This window comes from Mesocricetus auratus, unplaced genomic scaffold (genome assembly GCF_017639785.1).
Source record: "Mesocricetus auratus isolate SY011 unplaced genomic scaffold, BCM_Maur_2.0 Super-Scaffold_100008, whole genome shotgun sequence".
NCBI lineage: Eukaryota > Metazoa > Chordata > Mammalia > Rodentia > Cricetidae > Mesocricetus > Mesocricetus auratus.
The window spans coordinates 72,325,470-72,349,377 of NW_024429192.1; the positions used below are offsets into that span (position 1 = coordinate 72,325,470).

Consider the following 23,908-nt stretch of genomic DNA (forward strand, 5'->3'; position numbering starts at 1 on the left):
CGTTGGCCCAGAGCCTAACAAGGGCGAGTGCCTACCTTTGTTGTCATCTTTGAGCCATCGTCCTGAACTTGAGTTGCTGTTACCTTGCCTGGTTATAAATGGCCTCAGACCTTGCTCAGATTGATTGAACCAGGACCCTGCTTCTTGCATTCAGACACTCTCCCCGCCATGCCCACCCCACCAGTACCCACAACCCAGGGTGGTTTCCTTTCCCTGAAACCTGCCAATCAGGGAGGGTTCCCTGAGGAGCTGTGGTCTGATGGTGTATACTTGTCAGCACAGTTCTAGGGGTAAACAAACAATTGTTGTAAAACCAAAAAGCTCCCACGGCAGACTAATTTGCAGGGTTTCTTTCATGGTGTCACCTAAAGCCAACCTTGTTTTGTTGTTTGTCTTTTGAGACAAGGTTTCTCTGTGTAACAGCTCTGGCTGTCCTGAAGTTGCTGTCAACACAATGTCTTTTCTGCAGACCAGGCTGGTCTTGAACTCACAGAGATCCACCTGCCTCTGCCTCCCAAGAGCTGGGATTAAAGATGTGCGCAACCACCTAACTTGCATTTAAGGCTGCCTCTACTGTCCAGTGTAGTAAGGGAGTTTTCATTTCCTGTTTGGTAGTCCCAGGACACGTATGTCACCCTCAGCGACCAGACAGCCCTGCTGAGCACAACAGGTCAGGGAGCCTGGCCAGAGTGAAACTGGAAAGGGTGCTTCCACAATGTGCAAAGGCATTACACATGGCCACTGGTATTGAATGAGTGTTTCCTTTGACCTAAAGGTTATTTCCTTTTGATTTTCAAAGAAAACATCCCCATGACCCTCTCAATTAAAAAAACAAGCAAACACACGACCCAGAGGAATATGCCTGTCTTTGATGAGCGGCCAGCCCTGGGCAATATGTAGACACATCCTGCCCTGCGGCTGATCACCACACAAACTGTTTAATTTCTGAGCGTTGTGGAACAAGGACTACTTTCTACCTACTCGAAGCTGGAGAAGTGAAGCAACTTGTCGGTGGATGGAGCGCGTCTCCTCCCAAAAACAAGAAGGCTAAGAGACCGCCAGGGGGCAGCACAGGCCCACTCGAGGTCCGACTGCGCTTGCGCGGAGCCTGCGGCGCCCCAGGACGGGAAGTAGGCGGGGCCGGCCCAGAGCAGCTCGTGGGGAGCACTGCGGCAGGCTGGCAGGTGAGGCCCGCGGGGTGCTAGAAATGAAGGGCGAGGGTGGAAGACTCGGGCTAGGGTGGCGGTCAGGTGGGAGCATGAGGGTGAAATGAGCCTGAGGACGAAATGGAGAGGTGAGAAAGCACTGAGGACAAGACGGGTTTCGGGTGCCCGAGCCCAAGGGACATGGGGGGGGGGTTGCAGTGAGCAAAAGAGCGGGGCAGGCTGCAGGGACCCTGAGGAACCGGGGCAAAGCATGGGGAGCTAAGGACATGGACCTGGGAATCCATTAACCCCAGGGGATGTGACTGAACCATGATCCAGGAGGGGGCTGAGCTGTGAGGCAAAACAGTGCCAAGGGGTGACAGTCCTCCGTTCTCAGGGATCTCTCATTTTGCCCCCTCCCCAAACATGTGAGCCAAGCCCACGGCCCTGCCCTCAGCCCGACCAGGGAGGCCCCCTCTGGGACCACAATTTATTTGAACGTGAATGCCTGGCCCAGTGGCGCTCCTTCTACGTGTGTTAAAGCTCGTGTTTTAGTTAACGCCTGGCTTGGAGGCTCGCACTGAAGCTGTTTAGATTGCTGTAGAGCCTCAGTCATGAGAGCCTGGGCGCCACCATTACAGCTGTGTGGTCTCAGGCCAGCCCCTAAGCTCTCTGTAATGAGAGAAAGCACCAGGCTGTAGGAATTTCTGCACAGACTAACATCTAGGAGGCCCAGCGGAAGGCGGTGGTCTCCTCCACCAAGACCTTCTATTTCGAGGCCCCTTGAGTAACAGATGTCTTCACCATCTGCCCTGGGACAAGTTCTGTGAACTGTTCCCACCTGAGGAACCGAAAGAGAACCATCTCTACCTCGTGGTCTCTGTGCTGATATCCTTGCCCTGTCAAATTTCACCTTTTCTCCACAACAAACTGATATGGACGTGGCCAAGTCACTGAGCACCAGAGTGCTCAGCGGAGTCCTGCTCTGGTCACGTCTCAGTTTGTGACCTGAGAGTAGTACTTTCCTCCTAGCACCTGGTTTTTTCAGCTGCAGTGTCGCCTGATGACATGCACGGTTCTGAGAGATAAACAGAACTAACAATTGTTTTAAAAACCATAAACCTCCCACAACAGATTAATTTCTAGAATTCCTTTGTGATGTCACCTGAAGCCAGCCTTGTCTTAAGGCTGTCTCTGCTACCCAATGTGCTAAGGGAGTCTTTTCTATTCCTTTTTTAATAGCTCCAGGCCACAGGCTGCTTATCTCACACTCAGTGGCCATTCCGATTTGCTGAGCACAAAGGGCCAGGGTCCCTGACCACATGGAGCTTGGGATCCACTGAAAAGGAAAATGGCCACATAATAATATGACTGTCCTTGTTGTGGCAGAATGGCCCATTAAAGGTGGTTAAAGTGGGGAATGGGTGTGGCTGGGGTACAGAGCATCCTCAGCCTGCACGGGGCCCTGGGTTGAAACTCCAGCACCAACAGAGGAAAAACCTACTCTTAAAGTGGGGTATCTTTTTTGGGGGTTTGTTTTGTTTTGTTTTTGAGACAGGGTTTCATATAGCCCAGGCTGGCCTCCAACTCATAATGTAGCTAAGAATGACATGGACTTGTGATCTTTCTGCCTCCGTCTCCCAAGTACTGGGATTACAGGTATTTGCCAGGACTTCATGTGCTCAAGACAAGTATCTACCAACCAAGCTATACTCCCAACCAGCACCCCACCACCCCTCTGCCCTTTGGTTGGTTTTTGATTGGTTTATCCTTTTTTTTTTTTTTTTTTTTTGGTTTGGTTTGGTTCAGTTTGGTTTAGTTCTTCAAGACAGGATTTCTCTGTGTACCCCTGGGTGTCCGGGAATTTTCTCTGTGACCAGACTGACCTAGAACTCCAAGATCCTCCTGCCTCTGCCTCCCAAGTACTGGGATTAAAGACGTACACCACTGCCTGGCTGGTTTTTCTTTTTTGAGACAAGGTTTCATTCAGTAGCCCAGGCTTACATCAAACTAGTGGATTATAGTCCTGAACCACCATGCCAGGCTAAAATGATATTTTTAATATATATCTTACCACAATATTTATAATAAGCATCTTTAAATATAAATGAAATCCTGTTCATGTATGAAGTAAAAGATTGGTTAAGTTCTAGAAGGATTTACACCAATCTATTCCTAGCAATCAGTTACAAATAAAGAACTGAGCCCTGGAACTAGGGATAGAACAATGTTGATGGGCTGCTTACCCAGCATGCATGATCGACCCCAACACCACGTAAGCCAGATGTGGCATACACCTATGATCCCAGTACTGGACGGGGAGGCAGGGAGGTCACAAGATCAGGGTCTTAGGAGCAGCTGCCAGCTCATAAGTATAAAGAGGCGCCAGTCTAGAACCAGGGTGAGCCAGCCAAGGCCATGCAGCCGTGGCAGTCAGGAGCTTGGTGTCCCTCTGACCCTCCCCACAGGTCCTTGCTTAGTGACTTGCACACACTCATGCACTTGTCCCTCTCATCCTGAGCCCTTTGCTACTGGGAGGACACCATTGATTTCCAAACAGGCCCACAGCAGGCCTGGCATTTCTGTCCTGCCCCACCCCCATTCTCCGCAGACTCCTTTGTCCAGCTGCTGACTACCAACCAGCCACTGCTCTGCCTTCCAGTGACCCCAGTGGTGCCAGGCCCCTCGCCAGACCTTCCTGCTGCTGTCTGAACCTTTCTCTCTGGATCTGGAGTTCCCAAAGCTTTGGAAAGGCATCAGATTTAGGAGTTGATCAGAAAGAGGGAAGACAAGAAAGAGCCTTGCTCTTATCCTTTGCCTCAGCTAGACCCCAGGGAAGGAAAACTGGCCTGGTTCTTCACCACAGTGCAGAAATGGCCACAACAGGCAGAATTTCTCTGGGTGCACTGCCCTTGTAGTGCAAGTGAACAGTCAGCACAGGCCCTGAGAGCAGGCCAGCAGACACGAGCAGAGCTTTGCACAAGAGCCTGAGCATAGTGTCATGCTGTGTGCCTTGCCACCCAAAACCCCACTCAGCATGCGTGGTGCAGATAGCCTTGGGGGCCATAACAGATCCTGAGCCTGGAGCAGAGGGCACAGGGCAGTGAGAGCAGGTATATACCAGGTCCATTAAAGGCTTGCTTCAAGAGGGCTGCAGTGCAGAGGATGAGCCTAGCCTCCAGGGAGAACAGGTGGACTGGGGAAGGACTCCCGATGCAGGAACAGCCCAAGGACAAAGGTTAGAAAGAGGCACCTGCCTTCTGAAACAATGCAGGCAGGGTGATGCTGTGGGCTGGACTTCACCAGTTGGGGCTTCCTGTGTACTCCGGGGTATGAGCATGCTGCCCTTTCACGTTGATCCTAGTCATCGCTTTGTGTCGGCCCATTTAGCACTGCTGGAGATTTTGGTGCCTCTGGGTCTTATAGAACTGCATGGAATAATCCACATGCTCATCACTTGCTTGGGGACAGCTCTGCGGGATTCACACTTCTGTCCCTGCATGCTAAAAGGCTAGAGCACTTGGTGGTTTGGGTACAGTGTGACACTTAGCCTGGGCCTCTTGGAAATTAATGCCATCTCTTTGTCTCCATGCTCTGCAGCTCTATCTGTGTAAGACTGCCTACTGCCTCTGTTGTCCATCTTGCCAACCCCCAGCCCAGGGCCCACTGGCTTCTTCTGTCCTGACTTTGAATTAGACTGGATCTGTCTCATTCCCATCCTAATCTTTCCTTCTTTGCTTTATTTATACTCTGTCTTCTCACCTGCTCGATCTTTGTAACCCAGGCCACATTTTATTAACTTGTAAGTAAATCTAAGTGTAGTCAGTGAATTTAACTCTAACAACATAACCTTCAATAAAAAGTGCTGTATCTATATTTTTGTTTGTTTTTTACAAAGTTACTTTTAGTATTTTGGGGTATGTCCCCATAGGAATGAAAGAACCCTGGGAAAGGGTAGCCCCTCACCTGAAGGAAAGGAAACACAGAAAGGACCCACTTCAGAGTCGAGACAAAGGGAATGTGCTGGAACCTGTGAGCACTACAGGGAGGAAGGGGAGCATGATGGGGCTGACTCCAGACCCACAAAGGATAGGAAAGTTGAGCACGAAGCCTCTTAGGGTCCTCCTCATTTGCCTTCTGCTTCTGCGGCATGATCTCCAAGTCCCTCTGTTTGCAAGTGGCGACAGAAAGCCTGTGGTCTCTTACTCCCTTAAACTAAGTTGTTCTGCTGTATCGTACTCTGCTGGTGGATGAGCTCAAGCTGCCTGCGGTAGACCATAGTACAGCATCCTGCCCCTGTGACATCCTTGGAATCTGTTTGGTTTTTAACACAGTGTCTCTGTAGCCTGGCCTAACTTGGAAATTGCTATATAGACCAGAATGGCCTCAAACTTGTGGCAACCCTCTTGCCTCTGCCTCCTGAATACTGGAATTGCACCAGCTCATAGCTTCTGTGTGTGTATTTTTAAAACAGATTAGCTCTTGATTCCAGCCTCTGAAAAAAAGAAAGAAGTGTTGTGTTTTGTTTGCTTATCACTTGTATCAGTTACTTTTCTTGTTGCAAAAGAATACTTGACAAAAGGGACTTACGGAATGAAGGATTTGCTTTGGTTTTCAGCTTCAAGGAATCCAGTCCATGATGGCAAGATAATCTTGAAGAGGCAGCTGGTCACACTGTGTCCACAGTCCAGAAACAAGAGATTAGATGCTGGGTTCAACTAGTGTACTTCATTCATTAGTATAGGAACCCAGCTGATAGCACGCAGTTGACCTTCTCGCTTAAAAGAATCCCTCACAGACACGACTTGCTTCTTCAGTGACTCTAGATCCTGTCGAGTGGACAGTAACTGTCACGCGACACCTTTCCTTTTGTACCCTAAATACTATTTTGATTGATGTAATACTGGAAGCCCTCCCACATGTACTTGTTTTTGTGTTTTGTTAGTTTTATGTCGTTTGAGACAGTCTCATGTAGCCCAGGATGGTTTTGAAGTCGTGCTCCTCATCCCCGACCTCTCAAGTGCAGGGTCACAGGTGTCCACTACCACACACCAGTTTATGTTGTGCTGGGCATTGCAGCCAGGGCCTCGTGCGAGCCCGGCAAGCGGTCTACCAACTGAGACACCTCTCCATCCCCCTCTTGCGTTCTCTCTCTTTTCAGTACTGGGAACTTGGTTGTAAGTTAGGAATTGTGAGGACGGCCTTTGCTGTGGTGTGCGCTTTGAGTCCGCTTGAGCCCTGCAGGCTTTCCTTGTCCCTTGTCCTTCTCAGCCCTCCTTCCAGCAAAGTTTGGAGGCACCGTCTGTGGTGGTTCTAACGCTGATGGTTCTAGAAGTCTCTCCTGTCTTTCTGCCTGGTCCGTTTAGTGTTAGAACCTGAAAGGCCTCCAGAGGGGACTGTGAAGCTGCTCTCCAGGTTCTCCTACCCGGAGTCTTGTACCCAGTTTATCACCTTAAAGATCGCCATTTGTTTCCTCTGATGGTAAACACTGGACTCTTTCCTACTGAAAGTTCCTAAGCCAGAATAGTAAGTAGAGTCCCCAAAGGTGCCACGCCCTTGGGGAGCTAAAGTGAGTGGACAGCCACACGAGGCCTGGGGTATAACTGACAAAACGCAGTGACTGCAGAGAGGCTCTGTGTGAGCAGATGCTGGCAGAGAGGTTGTGTGCCCGCTGTGATGGAGAGTGGGACTCCACAAGATAACCCCGTGTCCTCCACATGTCCACACACACACACACACACACACACACACACACACACGCACGCACGAACGCACAAATTTCATCAGTGAAATGAATTTTACTTCATTAGAAGCTTTTTAAATCCTAGATATCAACCTGAAAATCGAAAGTGTTGACCTTTAAAATTATCCCTTATGTTACCATTTCCACTTGTGCCACTGTTATCTTCAGCTGAATTGCTCCCACCTTTCAAGGATTTAACTTGGAATGGGTTCTTTAAGAGGCTTTTGAAATGCTTAGTTAGTTATGACTTTGGATGAGACACTTTATTCTACCCAACACCTTACTGGAGGCGCATGTGTGGTGGTTTTGATCAGAGTGGCCCCCAAGTTCATATATTTGACTGCGTAGTTATCAGGAAGTGGCACCATTTGAGAAGGATTAGAAGGTGTGGCCTTGTTGGAGGAAGTGTTTCACTGGCAGTGAGCTTTGAGGTTTCACAAGCCTTGGCAGGCCCCGCCTCTCTGTCTCTGTCTGCCATTCAGGATGCAGCTCCCAGCTGCTTCCCCAGCACCAAGCCTGTCAAGCCTGCTGCCATGATCCCTGCCTTGGTGTTAGTGGACTAATCCTCTGAAACTGTAAGCAAGCCCCCATTAAATACTTTCTTGTATAAAAATTATTAAAGAAAGAAAGCAGTGCTCTGCTCCCACACCAAGGGGGGCAGTGGGAGGGAGGGACCATAGTGCATCACAGGGACATCATAAAAGAAAGGCAGAAGGGGTTAATGTGTGGCCCAGTAGAACTGGGCTTGCCTTGCTGCGTGAGACCTTGGGCTCAATTTCCAGCACCACAGAGGAAGAAAGCAGCAAGCCATAAGCAAGAGACACTCAAGCATTATTTGAGACTAGATGGTTGTAAGGGAGGATAGGAGTCCGTTTGGGTCGTCAGGTATCTAATGTGGTGACAGCCTAAAGGACCAGCCTGCAAGAGTATAGAAGGACTCGTTGACCGTGCTGGATGTGACTCTGAGCCAAATGAGAGCTAAAATCCCACCCCAGGGAAAAGGACAGGGTACAGCTATTGACTTGCAAGAGTCTTGGGCATTTTGTGTACCTCAAATGTGAAAAGATCGGTGTGGGTAGTGACAGTCGGTGGCTCAAGCAGGCGTTCCTCCAAGCCCTGTTCTTATCCTGACCTTAGGCAGGAGACCACCTACTCCAAATCTTGGTAAAATGTGGATTTAACCTGGCTTTGAAGAGCTTGGGGCCACACCCAGGCCCCGACAGCTACAGAGCCCTCAGTGTCCTTGTGTGGGGACAGGCTGGAACTCATGTCCCCAGCTTCAGAAGCCTGGGGTGTTCTAAGCCCTTGAGACACACTTCCCGTTAGAGAGCAATGAATAGACCTGACCACATCACAAAGGCCCCTTATCCCTGGCTATCCCTCTGCTTCTCCCCATCAGGCAGCCCCAGAGGTACCTTCTTGCTCCTACTTTGCTCTGTCTCCAAAGTAACAATGCCCCGAGTGCCCATGTGTGTTGGCTCTTCTGTTTCCCACCATCTCTACTGCCTGGCATATGTCCCTTTCTGCCAGCTGGTCAGTTACTGGCATGCTGGCATCACTTCTTCCCTGAGCCCTCCTGGCCACTGGCATCCTGAGACCTGTTTTGATGACGTGGTCCTGGTGTCCCTCTCCTGCTTGCCTCTGGTCATACCCGCCACTCTGTGGGGAACATGCATTCCCTCTGCCTCTTCTCTGAAATGTCTTCATGGCCTGCTTCTGGTCCCATCTTCTGAGGCTGCTCTCTAGGCATGCGTGTTTCTCCATTTGAACCCATGTCAGGATACTAAATGGGATTACCGCTCCATTAGCTGTATTCCCTGAACTGTCTAGGCCCAGGGCTTTTTAAGGTATCTGTCTCGCCTTGCATGCTGGTGAAAGAGACAAAGCAGGGACCTATACCCCACGTCGTACAGAAACTGCCACCTGTAATATTCTAACCCTGACATCTCTCCCCAGGGTGAAGACTCACTACTGGAGACCGTCTCACCCCAGCCTAGCTGCAAGCCCCCGGGATGCACTGGCATGGCCTCTGCAGTCCCACACAACAGCAGCCAGATGGCCTGTGACAGCGAGATCCCAGGCTTCCTGGACACCCTCCTCCAAGATTTCCCAGCCCCACTGAGCCCGGAGAGCCCTTTGCCATGGAAGGTCCCAGGGACAGTGCTGAGCCAGGAAGAGGCAGAAGCTGAGCTGACCGAGCTGGCAATGGGCTTCCTGGGCAACAGGTAGGCCTGGGCTCCCTCAGGAGGGAGGAGCCTGAGGGAAAGAAGCAGGGTGCTGCAATGTCTGTCAGCTGCAGACCTTGACCTCCCTAGGTCTCATGAGAGTGCCCTTCTCTGTAGGGGTCCGTTCCAGCAGAGCCTGAAAGTCCAGAGAGTGCTGGCTCTGTTACTCAGTGCTTTTCCTCCTGAGTGAGCACTGAGCAGCATAGACCAGGCCACGTCTCAGACAGAAGACTCATCCAGCATAGCCCTTAGCAGTCTCAACATGACTGGGGATGGGTGCTTTTGGATTTCTTTTGTTTCCTTTCCTTATGAGGTCAAGAACTTCCACCATCTCATTTAAAGGGAAAGCTCTATGGTTTCTCTTCACTGTCTGAATGCAGCATCACTACTGCTGAACTGTGCAGCTATTACTGAGTAAAATAGGACAGCTGCTAAATGACTAGTGGATAGGTGCACTGGACAGACATGGTTATGGTTCCCCGTAAGACAAGCACGTGGCTAAGCTTCCATCATGCCACTCATAATAGTTCACCTATTTCAGGTTATTTCTTTCTTATTTCTGCAGTTGGATTTTCTCTTTTACTAATTTTATTGTATGTGCATGAGTGTTTTGCCTGTATATATGGATGTGTGCCACATGCCTGCCTACAGATGGTTGTGAGCCACCATGTGGGTGCTGGGAACAGAACCCAGGTCCTTTAGAACAGCAAGTGCTCTTAACCATTGAGCCATCTCTCCAGACCATACACTTTTCCATTTAATGTTTAAGACTCATTGTTAATTAAAGAGGCAGGAAGTGCAACTTTGAGGCAAGGATGCTCCTGTGTAGATGCCCTGTGGCTACAGTAACAGAGTATTACAGTCGAGGGCTGAAAACAGGGGTTTGTCCTTTGACAGGTCTAAGGGCCAGAAATCCACAACCAAGGTACGAACAAGACCTTGCTTTCTCAGATTATGGGGAAATTGTTCTAGGACTCTCTGGGGCTTTTAGACTCTGGTAAATCGCCTCGTTCTCCCTGTCTGTAACCTCACTTTGCAAGGGTATGTGACCATTACCTGTGGTATGAGCCTTGTATGTAGCCTGCATTCACAGTCACGCATGTGTACACACATACTTACTTTGTGCCCCACAGGCCCTCTTGCTCATGTCCCCACAGCCAGTTTAGAGTTGAGGGTATAAAGGGCTCTTTTTTTTTTTTTTTTTTTTTTTTTTTTTTTTGGACAGAGTTTCTCTGTAGCCTTGGCTGTCCTGGAACTCGCTCTGTAGACCAGGCTGGCCTTGAACTTACAGAGATCTGCCTGAGTGCTGGGATTAAAGGCGTGTGCCATCACCACCTGGCAAGGATTTCTGATACATTGATCCATTGGCTCTTTTTTTTTTTTTTTGGATTTCAATTTGTATTCCCTCTGAGACCATCCAGAAGTCACGTCTGTGACCTCTGGGCTTTGCACTCTTTTTCCTTTCTTCTCCTTTTATTATGATTTTATTGTCACATCTTTAGGTCCCTGAGCAATATAAAGCTTACACTGTACTTATCCAGGTGTAGTTTTCATCCTGTTACATTGTAGGCTCCCGATAACTCTTCAGGTAGCCATTTGCTTGGCACAGTGCCCTCTAGCCAAATTTAAGAGCTCCCAGGGCCAGAATCAAGGCTGACATTTGTAGTGTGCTGACAGAGCTGGGGGCCTCCAGGACCCGTGGGTGGGTCTCTGGAATAAGGTGGAAGCCTTATCCAGGAAGGAAGTGCTGGTGGCTAGAAGCCAAGCATTGTCTGCATCTCCATGACTGGAAACTGCCTCCCTGCCCCCTACAAATGGAGCAGCCAGTGGGCAGGAAGCTTCGGGATGACCTCACCAGCCCCAGATGAGAAGGTACCCTCTCCCTGCCTCTAAAGGAAAACCCAGGGCCTGGCAGGAAATGCCTCAGCACGGGGGAATTTGTTCTCATGTCTTGGCTCACGCTCTTCTTTATTTGGGGTAGGGAATGTGGCAGGGGCGGAGTGGAGATGCAACCCAGGGGCTCAGCAAGCTAGGCGAGGGCCTTACCACGGAGCTGTACCCCTCCCAACTGCTCCGTTTTCAAAGGCACTTCCAGAGGCCTCTCCCCGAGTCTCTCTCTTTGGAAAACTTTGGCTCATTGTACAGTTCCAGAGACTGTCCGTAGCAGAGCCTGGCAGTGCTGTCGCATAATCTCAGTGCAGGAGGCTTGATGGCGCAGGCCTGCTAGGATACAGGGTATGACTGAAGGGTGAAACCTTGGCTCAAAGAGTAAAAAGAAAGCTGTGATACACTTTTGCCTAGCCTGAGGAGTCTCTAGGTTCAATCCCAGTTCTCTAAAACTAAAGGCCATCAGTAGATGGCCCTTAGGATAGGACTCATCAGCTGGACTCTTAGAAGGTGATTGCTGTCTTCAAAACTGAAGTGTCAGCCTGCCATGATGGCGCATGACTGTAACCCCAGCTCTCTACCTCAAGAGGCAGACCTGGGAGAATTAGGAGTTCAAGGTTAGCCTTGGCTACATAGCAAGCTTGAGACTGGCCTGGACTACATGAGATACTGTGGGTTTGTTGTTGTTGTTGTTTTGTTGTTGTGTTTCTTTAAAAAAAAGAAAAGGTCATAAAGGGGCTAAGGAGATGGATGATTTGGTGGGTAAGAGTGTTGTACAAGCCTGAAAACCTACATTCAGATCCCCAGTAACCACATAAAACCTGGATGTGTCTGCATGTATATGTAACCCCAGTAGAGACAGGCAGATCCCAGAAGCTCAGTGGCTTTTAGGTTCAATGAGAGTCCCTGTCTTAAGGGACTCCAATAGAGTGTGATAGAGCAGGACATTTGCTATCCTCCTCTCACCTCTGCAGAAACATGTGAATGTGCACCCACATGCATGCATATTTACAACACATGCATATACAGACAGAACGAGAGAAAGAGAGATGGTGTAAAGCCAGGCGTACTGGTTCACAACAATAATCCCAGCTGAAGCAAGGAGGATCACAAGTTTGAGGCCAGCCTCGGCTACATGGCTACTTTAAAGCCAGCCTGAAAAGCCAGACTGTCGCCATGAAGACTCAGCCGGATGCCCTTTGGAATAGGCACCCTGGGCTAGAGCACACGGTCTAGCTTCTGGGATCCCCCACTAGACATAGAGACAGGTTCTAAGGTTAAGGTACATTCTGAAGCTTTTGAGGCCCCAGGAAGAGTGACTCCTCTGCCAGTGACTTAGGGCTTCCATTTTAAACAGGATTCCCAAGGCTCAGAGCCCCATGGAGGGCAGAGCAGCCATAGAGAGGTGCATGTCCTCAGCCCACAATCTTCACCGCCCCTGGCTACAGCAGACTTGTCTCTTTTCCAAGCACTTCTCTTCCTTGGTCCCTTGTCCCATTTTGCACTGCTGCCTGCCCAAGGCCCCAACAGGAAACTGACGTTTCCTCTCTTCTGACCGCTATCAGTGTGAGGTGATGTTCCTTTCCGCTCTCCTGTGGTCTTCATTCTTCTGTGACTCCAGGACGGTCTGCATTCCTCAGAACCATTCTTCTGTGGTCCCTCCCCACTCCTCCAAGTCTTCCTGGAGCTGGGCCTCACAGCCTTCATTGCTCCAGGGCTCTGTGTCCTGCCACACCATGTTCCCTCAGCTCCCCAGGTCTCCTGAACTCTGCAGAACCTGTGGAACAGAATCGGGCTCCCTATCCCAGCTGGGCTCATTGTGGGGCTCCCTCTCCTCCCCAGCCAACTGCTCGCATCAGATACCTTGATTCTCTGTCCCTTCCTCTGACCCACTCTGGATCTGCTCCCCGCACTGTTCTACTCTGTCTGTCACCAAGGCTCCCTGCCCAGCCCTTAGGCCTTGGCCTCTCTAGACTGTTGTCACCAGCATCCATCATTCGGCCCATCCTCCACGGGCTCAAAGAGATCCAAGATCAAAACAGACCAGGGTTCCCTGTGGCCACAGCCCGCGCTATCCCCAGCTCCCTTCCCCTCAACCCCAGCAACTCAGAGACCCTGAGCTGTACAGAGCACAGCTTCTACCGGGCAGCCCCTCCCACGAGCAGTTTCCTGGGGCTGTCATCCCAAAGCACACAGACCATACACCGTCGTCATAGTCATCACTGTCTCACAGGATGGAGGCCAAGTGGAGGCGAAAGTGTCTGCTTGGCTGAGCCCTCCTTGTGGCCTGCAGATAATCATGGGCGTTCCTTGGTGTGTAGGGTCACCCTGCATCCCTGTCCTACCGATGGCTTTGTCCTCATGGGTGTGTTTGTGTCTGTTTACCCCTCCTCACAAAGCAGCCACATGCTGAAGCGGGGCCTTCCCACTCTACCATAGTCTCACCTTTACTAGTGCCATTCTCCTTGAGCCTACCTACAAGATCCATCCATCTGAGGCAGTAAGTGTTCAGCCTTCAGCATGCGAATTGGGAATACAGTTTAGCTCTAACATGCCCTGGTCCCAAGGGTCACCGGCTTGAGAATCAGGGCAGATTCCTGGCCAGTGAGGTTCACATTCCCAGCAGATCCTATCAGGTGGTGTGCCTCTGGTGTTGTGTGAGCATTCATTCCAGGCCCCTGGAAACAGTTATGACCTGCTTGTGATGACACCGTGCAGAGGGTATGAGCCATCATCTCCATGTCCGAAGTGAAAGATGCCAGGCCTAGGCTTGAGCTGGGAGCTGCTCCAGCCTGCCTCTCATGTCTTCTCCCTAGGAACGCTCCCCCACCGTTTGCTGCCGCTGTGACCCACAAGGCCATTTCCCAGCTCCTACAGACAGACCTGTCCGAATTCAAGAAGTTGCCTGAACAAGAGGAAGAGGAGGAGGAAGAGAAGGCCCTTGTGCCCCGTGAGTTCCTCTCAGATGTCTCTGAGACTGTTTAGCAACTGACAGACAGGTTGACACTAAAGGTCAGTGCCCAGGGTGCTGTCAAGACAGCAAGGTCAAAGTACAGAGGAATATGACACAGCAGCAGAAAGCCTGCCCAGCGCCCAGGCCGGAGCCTCCAGTGAGGAGGCATCTGCTGGTGCCGGGCACACCCTGGTCTTCTCTGGGTTATGCTTCAGAGCCTCAGAAGTGAATGGTGCTCGTTCTGCTTCACATGTGAACCCAAGGTGCTGCCTCAGCCATGCAGCCACCTGTGCTCGCTGCTCTTCCTCAGCGGATAGGAGGCATGTCCACCCAGGGAGGGGAGCAGCTGTTGTCGAGGCCCCCTGCCTCGACTTACCTTAGTTGGGACCACTAGATGTCAGCACTCGGTGATCCCATAGTCATGAGGTGGCAGAGACTTATGTGTCTGCTGCTAGTGGACATCACAACCAGGGGGACCCAGGGACCGGAGTGAGTGCCGAGGCCATTTGACAGAATTCACTTGTAAGAATGCAGGGCTCTTACTCTGCATGGCTCTTCCCCAGTCTTTGCCAAGGCGTTGGTTACTGAAGACCAACCAAAGGCACCAGGAAGGAAGTGGCGGCTGCAGGAATGCACCACACGGCTGTGGGGCCGTGTTTCCCAGACTGTAGAAAGCAGGGTCTCCTACGCTGCTGCTTTGCATACGCTAAGCTCAGCATTAGCTCATGTGTAGAAGGGAAAACAACACAATAGAAGGAAAAGAAAACTAGACGCAGCCGCCAGCACTTGTGCCTACCAGCCATCCTCCCCACCGCTATTTCTGGCGTCCTCTACAACTTCCTGCCAGCCTTCATCCCAGCCTCTGCCTGGGAGACAGCTATCCTCAATGACAGGCAGCCATTGTTCTCTCTGAACCCAGCAGGCTTCCAGCCTGGTGGCAGCTGCCACCAGGGCCCCACAAAGGAAGCACCCCCACCTTATGCTTCCAGAGAGGAGACAGCATCGCCTGCTGGTAGGAATGAGAATTGCAGCTGATAAGCCCTGCCTTCCACCAAGGCTTGTTTGTGGAGTAGGGAGGAGCCTGCCCCACCATCCCTGTCTGTCGCAGAGCTGCCTGCCATGCAGGCCCAGGCTTGTGGCATTGAACACTTGTGGCAAGTCTGTAGTTTCCAAGCTGCTCTTGCCCAATTATATCGGCACATCCTGTGAAGCTGACTGCCACAGGCAGACACGTGACTACGGCATCTTCGCCCGGCTGCCAGCAGCTTCCCTGTGTTGTGACCACAGACCTTCCAGGCAGTTCCTGAGGCTCAGTTCTGGCCCTTGGCCAGAAGTCAGGATAGGACTCCAAGAGCCCGAGGCTGGGCATTACTGTAGGGCTTGCCGCCTCGTTTTGAATTGAGCAAACATCCAAGTCCAAACCTGTTGCTGGAAATGGCAGTGCAACCTATGGCTGAAAAGGAGGCAGCCCAGGCCTAGAGGCCCTGGCATGCTCAGAGCTTCCTAAATACCAGCTGTTTCCAGGAGCAAGGGGACCACAGCAGCACCCAAGACAGGGGCATGAGTCTCACTGTCTACAGAAGAAAGAATGAAAGACCTAGGAAGTGGCGTGGTTGGAGACAGGCTGGATAAGGGGCACACAAGTTCAACAGAAGGCTACACTGGGTCACATTCTAGGTGTGGTCCCTAGGTTCTCCGGGTCCTCAGCCTGCCACTCCCACAGCTGTTGCTGAATGCCTGAGTGGGGCACTGTCCTGGACATGATGCTGCGGGAGACTGTACATGTCCAGTCTTGATGGAGATTCTGCTTGGCCTTATCGTTCTCCCTCGCATGTCCTCTGTGCCTCCCTCTGGCTTCCTTTCTCTTTCCTTCCACAGCCGTACTTCTAAGAGCACTTCTCCCTGGAGCTGGAGAGATGGCTCAGAGGTTAAGAGCACTGACTGCTCTTCCAGAGGTCTTGAGTTCAATTCCCAGCAACCACATGGTAGCTCACAACCATCTACAATTCAATCTGGTATATATGTAATAAATAAATAAATCTTTTAAAAAAAAAAAAGAGCACTTCTCCCAATTCTCCTTGTCCCTCTGTCGTGTGGCCTTTGATGCTTGAACTCTAGTTTTCGCTTACCTGACTTTGCACCATCCTCTTAGCCAATGGCTCTGACTGCCACACGACCCAGACTGCAGGAGGCTTTCTGCATTGAGATGAAGTGAGGCCTAAAAGCTCAGCCGGGAAGTCTCCTTTGAACACGATCCTTGTTGATCTCTTCTTAGAAGCTAGGCGTTGCGGGGCTTTTTATTTTAAACTTTGCATCAAGCCCGCAGCAGCAGCTTACCAGGTCTGACACCCAGGAGTGGCCTGAGCCCCGCTGGCTGAAGAAGCAGCGGAGTTCAAGGTCACATGGGGCAAGCACCAGTAACAGGGAATTGGGAAAGTATTAACACCTTGTACATGTGAGGACTGGGGGGGCAACATATGCAGCTCCTGGGGTCCTACTGCCTGTGTCTTGATTGTACAGAGACCATTTCTGCCTTTTTTTCTGCAGCTAAGTGACTTTTTTCATGTACCTGTGAATAAATATATATGTAATTTTCTACCATTTTCTCAATTTAAAATCATCATTAACAGTTTCACATTCTTGTAAACTTTGTAATGTCTATTTCTGTGTTGCTGTATAGTTTCTCTGTTTGTGGTGCTGGAGTCTAACTCAAGCCTTGGATGTGCTAGCAGAGGCCTCTGTCATCAGGCTACAGTCCCAGCCCTAACTGGCTTTTTTGTTTGGTTTTGGTTTTGGTTTTGGTTGCTTGCTTGTTTGGTTCAGAGCTTGGGTGGGGCTGGGGGAATGGGGAGTTGTACTGTTCTGTTCCATCTTTTAAATAACCTTTGTTTTGAAATAACCGTAGGTATACATGCAGTTAATTATGGAAACTAATGCAGAGATTTTCCAACTGTACATGACCCAGTCACAAAACTGTAATAATATGTCACACACAGGGTCTGAACATGGTCAGACACAAGACAGTTTCCTTATAGAAAGAATCCTGCATGTCACCTACAGGCCACCCAAACACACCTCCCCCACTATGCCCAGCCCCTAACTCCTGTCAGTGACTGGTTTTCTCCCTTTCAGTGATGTCATTTCATTTGGTGTGATTCTCCGGGGACTGACCTGGCTGGGCACTTTTCAGTGTGTCCCTCAGTTCTGCTGCTGAGCCCTCACCCAGGCCTAGCTGCCGAGCCATTTGTAGGTTGGAGGGAATCTGCACAGACTACAGATTTGGGCTATTACAGATGAAGCTGGGATGAGTCGTGTGGTGTTCTCGTGGGAACGGTCCTCAGTTTTCTGGGATTCACACCCAAAAGTATGGATGCTGGCTTAGAAGATAAGTGTGTGTTTAGTTGTGGACATCTTTTTAACAGAAGCCTAATTTTTCATCAGGACAGGCACAACTCACTTACGCCTCTGTCATTGGACCTAAAATATTCCTAGTTAGCAGGTGGTTACCAGACATTTTTTGTCACCAGTGACAGGCTTTCTTGCATAGTTTATAGGTTAGTGTGCTCAGCATGCCCTGGTTGGTGAGGTGGGGCCCATGTAGGCTGTTGAGAGGAGCTGTTTAAAACCTGGGAACATGTCAGGAAAGGAGTACGGGAGAGTAGTTAAGCCTCAGTTGCATGGTTTTACTTTTTGGTTAACAATTTTTTCCATCATGCCCATCAGTGCTAGATGCCAAAGGCCTGTCTCGGAGCTTCTTCAACTGGCTTTGGGAAGTCTGTAGCCAGTGGCAGAAGCAGGTGCCATTGACTGCCCAGGCCCCTCAGCGACAGTGGCTGGTCTCTATCCATGCCATCCGGAACACACGGCGCAAGATGGAGGATCGACATGTGTCCCTTCCTACCTTCAACCACCTCTTCGGCCTGTCTGTGAGTGTTACACCTGCAGAGCCCAGGAACGGGCAGTGTACCGTGGGGGTTGGGGGCTGACGCAGAAGGTGGGGAGCCGTGAGCACTGAGAGAGCTGCCAGCCAAAGCCAAGCCTTGGGAAACAAGAGAAGTTTCTAGCTTGGGGCTGAGTACTAGGCAGCTCTCAGAGTGCCACCCTGCTGAGTCTGAGAAGCTAACTTATAGCACCAAGCTTCCAGGCACATTCCTTCACATGGCCACAGACTAAACAAAGCCAACAGTTGGCCTGTGTTTTTATATAGAGTGCTAGGTTCAGACTTGGATTGCTGAGGCTGTACCAGCTCAAGCCTCCTGATGCATCTTACCTTGGGTTATGTCTGCAGTAGCCTGGTAGAGCTGGTGAGACTGAGACCTTTCCCATGCCTCCCTGTTTGCAGTAGTTGAGCAGTTTGACTTGTGTGATGGAAAGGGCATCACCAGTTCTTCCAGACCCTACCTGTCTGTTTTGTTGCCTGAGACTGGATCATTTATAAAAACGTATTTCTTACTGCTCCAGAGACTGAGAGACATTAAGGCAAGGGGCTGCATCTGAAGAGGGCTTCATGCTGATGGGGAACTCTGCAGAACACCAAAGCAGTGCAAGCCATCACATAGCAAGATAGAGCATGTTTCCCAAGGAGAAAAACTACTCCTTGATGGTCCGTTCATGCCTAAGTCGATTGATCCCAGTCACCTCCCAGAGATCTCCCTTACGTACTGGAGGGTTAGGTTCCAGCATAAGATTGTGTTGTTGCAACCATATTGCTGCCCTAGCTACCCCCTGGAGAACACCCCTCCCCAGATGAGAGCAGCTGCCTAGGGGTCTGACTCAGGCAGGTGCAAGGCCAGGAGGTCAGACTCCCACTGGGCTCCCACCAGGACTCTGTGGACCGTGCCTACTTTGCTGTGTTTGATGGTCACGGAGGAGTGGATGCTGCGAGATATGCCTCTGTCCACGTGCACACCAACGCTTCCCACCGGCCAGAGCTACTCACAGACCCGGCAGCGGCCCTCAAAGAAGCCTTCCAGCGCACTGATGAGATGTTTCTCTGGAAAGCCAAGCGAGAGGTGAGAACAGGCAGCTGGGTCTAAAGTCTGTCTGGGGAACTGTAGCAGTGAGCACTGGGGAGTTCTGGTCTCTGTAGAGGAAGGAAAGTGAAAGTGGTGGGTGGCTCAGGAGGGAAGGGTCTCACCGAGCGCTGCTGGCCTTCGTGCTGCTTCATTCCTTCAGGCACGGGGCTCAGTTTTCATCTGAATGAAGGCAACTCAAAACTTGTCTTTTGTACTAGCCTTGTTTTTCATAACCATAACAAAATAATTGAGATTGGGCCACTTTTAAAGACAGGTTTATTTTGACTCAGTTCAGGACATGCAAGACAAGTGGCCTTCTTGATAATGGTCTTGCTAGTAGTATGCCATTGTAGCTAAGAGCAAGAATAGGGAGGAGAGAGAGAGAGAGAGAGAGAGAGAGAGAGAGAGAGAGAGAGAGAGAGAGAGAGAGAGAGAGAGAGAGAACAGATAATGCATGTACACCTGTATGGGCATATATATGTATTTTCTGGGCTCCCTCCATCTCCCAATGCCACCAGGACCTAACTATGAGGAGCTCTACCCTCTACCCTGTCCGTTCATGGATTTATCCAGCCCCAGTCACCTCCCAGCAAAGTCATCTTCCCCAATACTATAGCTGGCGTTTTTACCCTCCTAATCTCTCATGATAGAAATTAAGTTATAGCACATAAAGCCTTGGGGCCTGCAAACCACAGCACTCCTGGGTCACTGTGCTGGTTCTCCACATGGTCTGCCAACCTAGCAGAGGGCTACATGACTTAAGATACAGGTTGGTTCCTTCAGCTGAGCATGGTAGAATGGCAAACGCATACTTAAAAGAACTGATCACTTATAGGTTCCAGGAGCCAGAGACAGGACAGAGAGGCAAGCCTGGTTTTGCAGGAATCTAAGTGCCAGCCAGCTTAGTACTGGGTACCCTGAATTACACATGCTAGTCCAAGCTAGCCAGTGCCGGGAGAACTTGGGCCCTATAGGTGAAGGAGGTGGCTTTGGGGGCATGGGCTCCAAACTGGCATACCTGTGAAAGTTAATACCAACAGGGCACTAAAGGTTCAACAGCTCTGGGAGCGGTGGTCTCACCAAGATCAACAAAACCTCAAATACCAGTTCATCTAAAAGCAAGTCAAGCAAACAGAAAATATAAATCATGATTAACAAACTGGCCCAGTGCCCCTTGTTCAGCCAGGTCTCAACAGGCTTCTAGTAGCCACTGGGAACTTCTCTTCTAGGAGTGACAGTGTGTGTAGGGATGAGGCCCTTGTTTATAAAATAAAGACAATGGGCCTCTCCTCTGTGTCCTAAAGCCGACCTCACTGGGCCCTCCCAGCAGCAGTGAGGACAGGGCCTAACTGTAGCCATCTTAAACATTGAGACACTGATGCTTACACAGCTTAAGAAACCAATCCCAGAAATGGGTCTGTGGGGCCTGCGCTCAGGCCAGCACAGTCCTGCAACGCACACAGAGGGGATGGCCTCTGGCTGACAGTGAGCAAGGAAGCCACGCTGCCCGGAGTCTGGAAGACCTCAGGCCTGGCCGGAGCTTCTGTGGCAGAGGCCGCCCTGGAATAAGAACTCTGGAGAGAGATTCTCAGTCATCATACAGTGACCAAACAACCTCAGTGGAGTACAGCAGACCTGAATTCCATTTCTCAACAGAAAACTATGGAACATCTAAAACTCTAGGGGAAGCCTAGTGGCCTCCATCACATCCAGCCGATGAAGCAGGGCATGAGATTAGGGTTACCCCTCAGCAGAGGGAAGTTTCTCCTTCCCTTTCCTCCTTCTCGTTCTGGGGATCAAACCTAAGGGCCACTGATCTACACCTTCAGCCACCCTTTTTTTTTTTTTTTTATGCTTTTTCGAGGCAGGGTTTCTCTGTGTAACAGTTCTGCCTGTCCTAGAACTCGCTTCATAGACTAGGCTGACCTCGAACTCACAGAGATCCACCTGCCTCTGCCTCCCAAGTGCTGGGATTAAGGCATGCGCCACCACTGCCCAGCCACTTTTATTTTTTTTATACAGAGTTGCTGAGATGCAGTTCGAGTATGTATTGTATTTGTTTACGGTATACAGCTGGGAGGTTTTGACTTACACATACACTCATGAAGTCCTGCCTCACTATTGGTCATGCCTGAATCTTCTTCCTGCTCTGTGGTCCTTCCCCATTCCTGCCCTTCCATGCCTGTTCCCGCTATCAGTAGTGCACTTCCTGCCACCGCAGGCCATCTTGCCAGTTCCAGCATGGGGTATGAAGGGTTCCTGTAGGACCTGCTCTCTCCACACAGCATGAAAACCACACGATCCATAAGTACAGCTGTGGGGTCCTTTGTGGAGGTTCACCTTCCTCCTCGGTCTCAAACCTCCATGACTCTCCTCCTCTCCCCGCAGCGACTGCAGAGTGGCACCACAGGTGTGTGCGCGCTCATCGCGGGAACTACCCTGCATGTAGCTTGGCTCGGAGACTCTCAGGTCATCCTCGTACAGCAGGGCCAAGTGGTGAAGCTCATGGAACCACACAAACCCGAGCGACAGGTAAGTCTGGGGACTTAACGGGGGAGTGGAATGCCAGGAGGTCACAGCTTGATGCTGTTGGGGCAAACTAAAACATGCAGAGGGTCCAGAAGCCCCTGCAGAAGGACAGTTCCTTTGCCTGAAGGGGGTCCCATGGGAGCCCTTCCTGGGAGACCAGAGGTTCAGGCAAGAACAGGGCCTTGTGCCCTAACAGGTAAGCCCAGAAATAGAGCCTGTGCTCAGGCCGGCACAGGATCCTGCAACACTGACAGGCAAATGGACGGCCACTGACTGAGAATGAGCAAGGAAGCCACACCGCCCAGAGTCTAGAAGACCTAAGGCCTGGAGCTTCAGTAGGTAGAGGCCACCCTGGAATGACAGAACTCTAAAGTCGCTCACTCCTGAGTCTTGAGGTCCTCACCTTGGACATTTGAGTTACAGGTGCTCAGATCCTGGTCTCCTGGAGTCAGAAAGGGGATGCTTAGAATCAAGGGATGCCTCTGCACCGCCTCCCCCAACCCTGCTTTCCCCATGCTCCTCTCTGCCTTGTGTCACGTATTTGTACAGCTGGGACCTCCCCTCATTGGCCCATAAAGCTCTCACCCTTTCTCGCAGGCACATAGAATGATCTTCCATTCCCAGGCCAGTCCCCAAGTCACAAACATGCACTAGGGTTCTCTTTTTCCCGTTCTGAAATGTGGCAGCAATAACTGTGTATATCACATGGTCCAGGCTCAGGCATCTGCACAGCAGGCTCCTAGGAGCAAGGATGCTAAGTCACAGTAGACAGACTGCAGTCTTGGAGATTTGCCCAGCTTCTGTCTTCAGCCTGGAGCAGCCTAAGCTGAGCACTGCTGCTGAGCGGCCTCCAGTCTCACCAGTACATGGAGTCTGCCCATCTGTTTCATGACATTTCATGGAGAGAAATAAACAAACACCTGTTCGCTCCAGCCCAGACTCACTTCTCCCAAATCTAGTGGGTGAACCAGTTTATTAGGATTACTTACTACCCCAGGCTCATGAAGGCTTCATCCCTGCAGCTTCCTGTGCAACATTGTGGGCCTCCCAAACCCTAACAGTCCAGGGAACTTCTCTTCCTCCAAAAGGGTCTATTTCAGTTGGAAGGAAATCATTGCAACACCAGCTGGAAGGCAAAGATACCTCATTTTCCCTTCATTTTCTCTTTCAGAGTGAGTTTTAGTCTCTTCATTTGTTGTTTTTTAGTGGGTTCTTCCTATGTAGCTCTGCCTGGCCTGGAACTTGCTATGTAGCCGAACTGATCTCAAACTTGAGACAGTCCCTCTGCCTCTCTGTCTCTGTCTCTCTGTCTCTGTCTCTCTGTCTCTGCCTCTCTGCCTCTGCCTCTGCCTCTCTGCCTCTTTCTCTCTGTCTGCCTCTGTCTCTCTGTCTCTGCCTCTCTGCCTCTTTCTCTCTGTCTGCCTCTGTCTCTCTGTCTCTGCCTCTCTGCCTCTGCCTCTGCCTCTCTGCCTCTTTCTCTCTGTCTGCCTCTGTCTCTCTGTCTCTGCCTCTCTGCCTCTGCTTCTCTGCCTCTGCTTCTCTGCCTCTCTGCCTCTGTCTCTCTGTCTCTCTGCCTCTCTGCCTCTGCCTCTTATTGGTTTTTGTTTGTTTGTTTGTTTTGTTTTGTGTTTTTTGTTTTTTTTTCCATTGGCTGTAGGCACTACAGCCATGTTAGGGGAGTCAGCTCCTGCCTGGGGACTTGGACATGTTCCCCACACAGTCCTCTTTTGTCATGTAAGGGCAGGGAGCAGGCAGGGACATGTCTCCTGGTTTGAGAGGCACATGTGTTCATCCTAGTGTATAGAAGAAAGAACCAAGGTTCAGCCACTTGCCCAGAGCATGCAGCTAATGTGGTAGCCTCTGCCACTCTATTTCCATCACAACCACAAAGGCCTGACATCTGTTCCCTGCAGCCCTCTTCCCCTGGGCAGGTAAAATATAGCCAGGTCTGGATGAGTACCAACCTTTGCTCAGAGGCTGAATATCCTGTTTCCCCCTGTAGACGGTGTCCTGTAACCCTGTTTTCCACCCAGTCCTGAGCCCTGTTTGGTCCTAGCTTGACCCTTCCGAGCCTGTCAGGCAGGGTTCCTTGTGGTATAGGATGAAGATGAAATTAGTGTCTGCACAGGAGAAACACACATGTAGCCTGCCAGAGCCCGAGATCAAGCCCCAGCTCCTTCCCCATCCTGCCAGCTCTTGCCTGGGATCCCTGCCACTGCCCACCAGCCGCTGGAAAAGCAATTAAACATCTGTACAAAACCCTTGTTGAAGCCAGGGCCACAGCAGGAACACATGAACCTGACAGCATGAGAGCCTCAGAGAGGGCTCAGAAACCACTGCAGTGACTCTTGAGGGTTGCGTGGGGACTTGTGATGGTATCTCATCCTGCAGTTGTCTGAACAGAGCCCATC

General features: G+C 50.7%; 1 protein-coding gene across 1 annotated transcript in view; it reads left to right on the plus strand.

Moving 5' to 3' along the window:
* Positions 1 to 1,068: 1,068 nt before the first annotated feature.
* Ppm1f (protein phosphatase, Mg2+/Mn2+ dependent 1F) overlaps positions 1,069 to 23,908 on the plus strand; it is a 29,524-nt gene continuing 6,684 nt past the window's right edge. The window contains exons 1-6 of the mRNA XM_005077571.4: positions 1,069 to 1,184; positions 8,845 to 9,113; positions 13,817 to 13,950; positions 17,677 to 17,879; positions 18,777 to 18,965; positions 21,357 to 21,500. Of these exons, the coding sequence (XP_005077628.1) occupies positions 8,911 to 9,113; positions 13,817 to 13,950; positions 17,677 to 17,879; positions 18,777 to 18,965; positions 21,357 to 21,500 (873 nt within the window). The 5' untranslated portion in view covers positions 1,069 to 1,184; positions 8,845 to 8,910. The remainder of the gene's footprint in view (positions 1,185 to 8,844; positions 9,114 to 13,816; positions 13,951 to 17,676; positions 17,880 to 18,776; positions 18,966 to 21,356; positions 21,501 to 23,908) is intronic.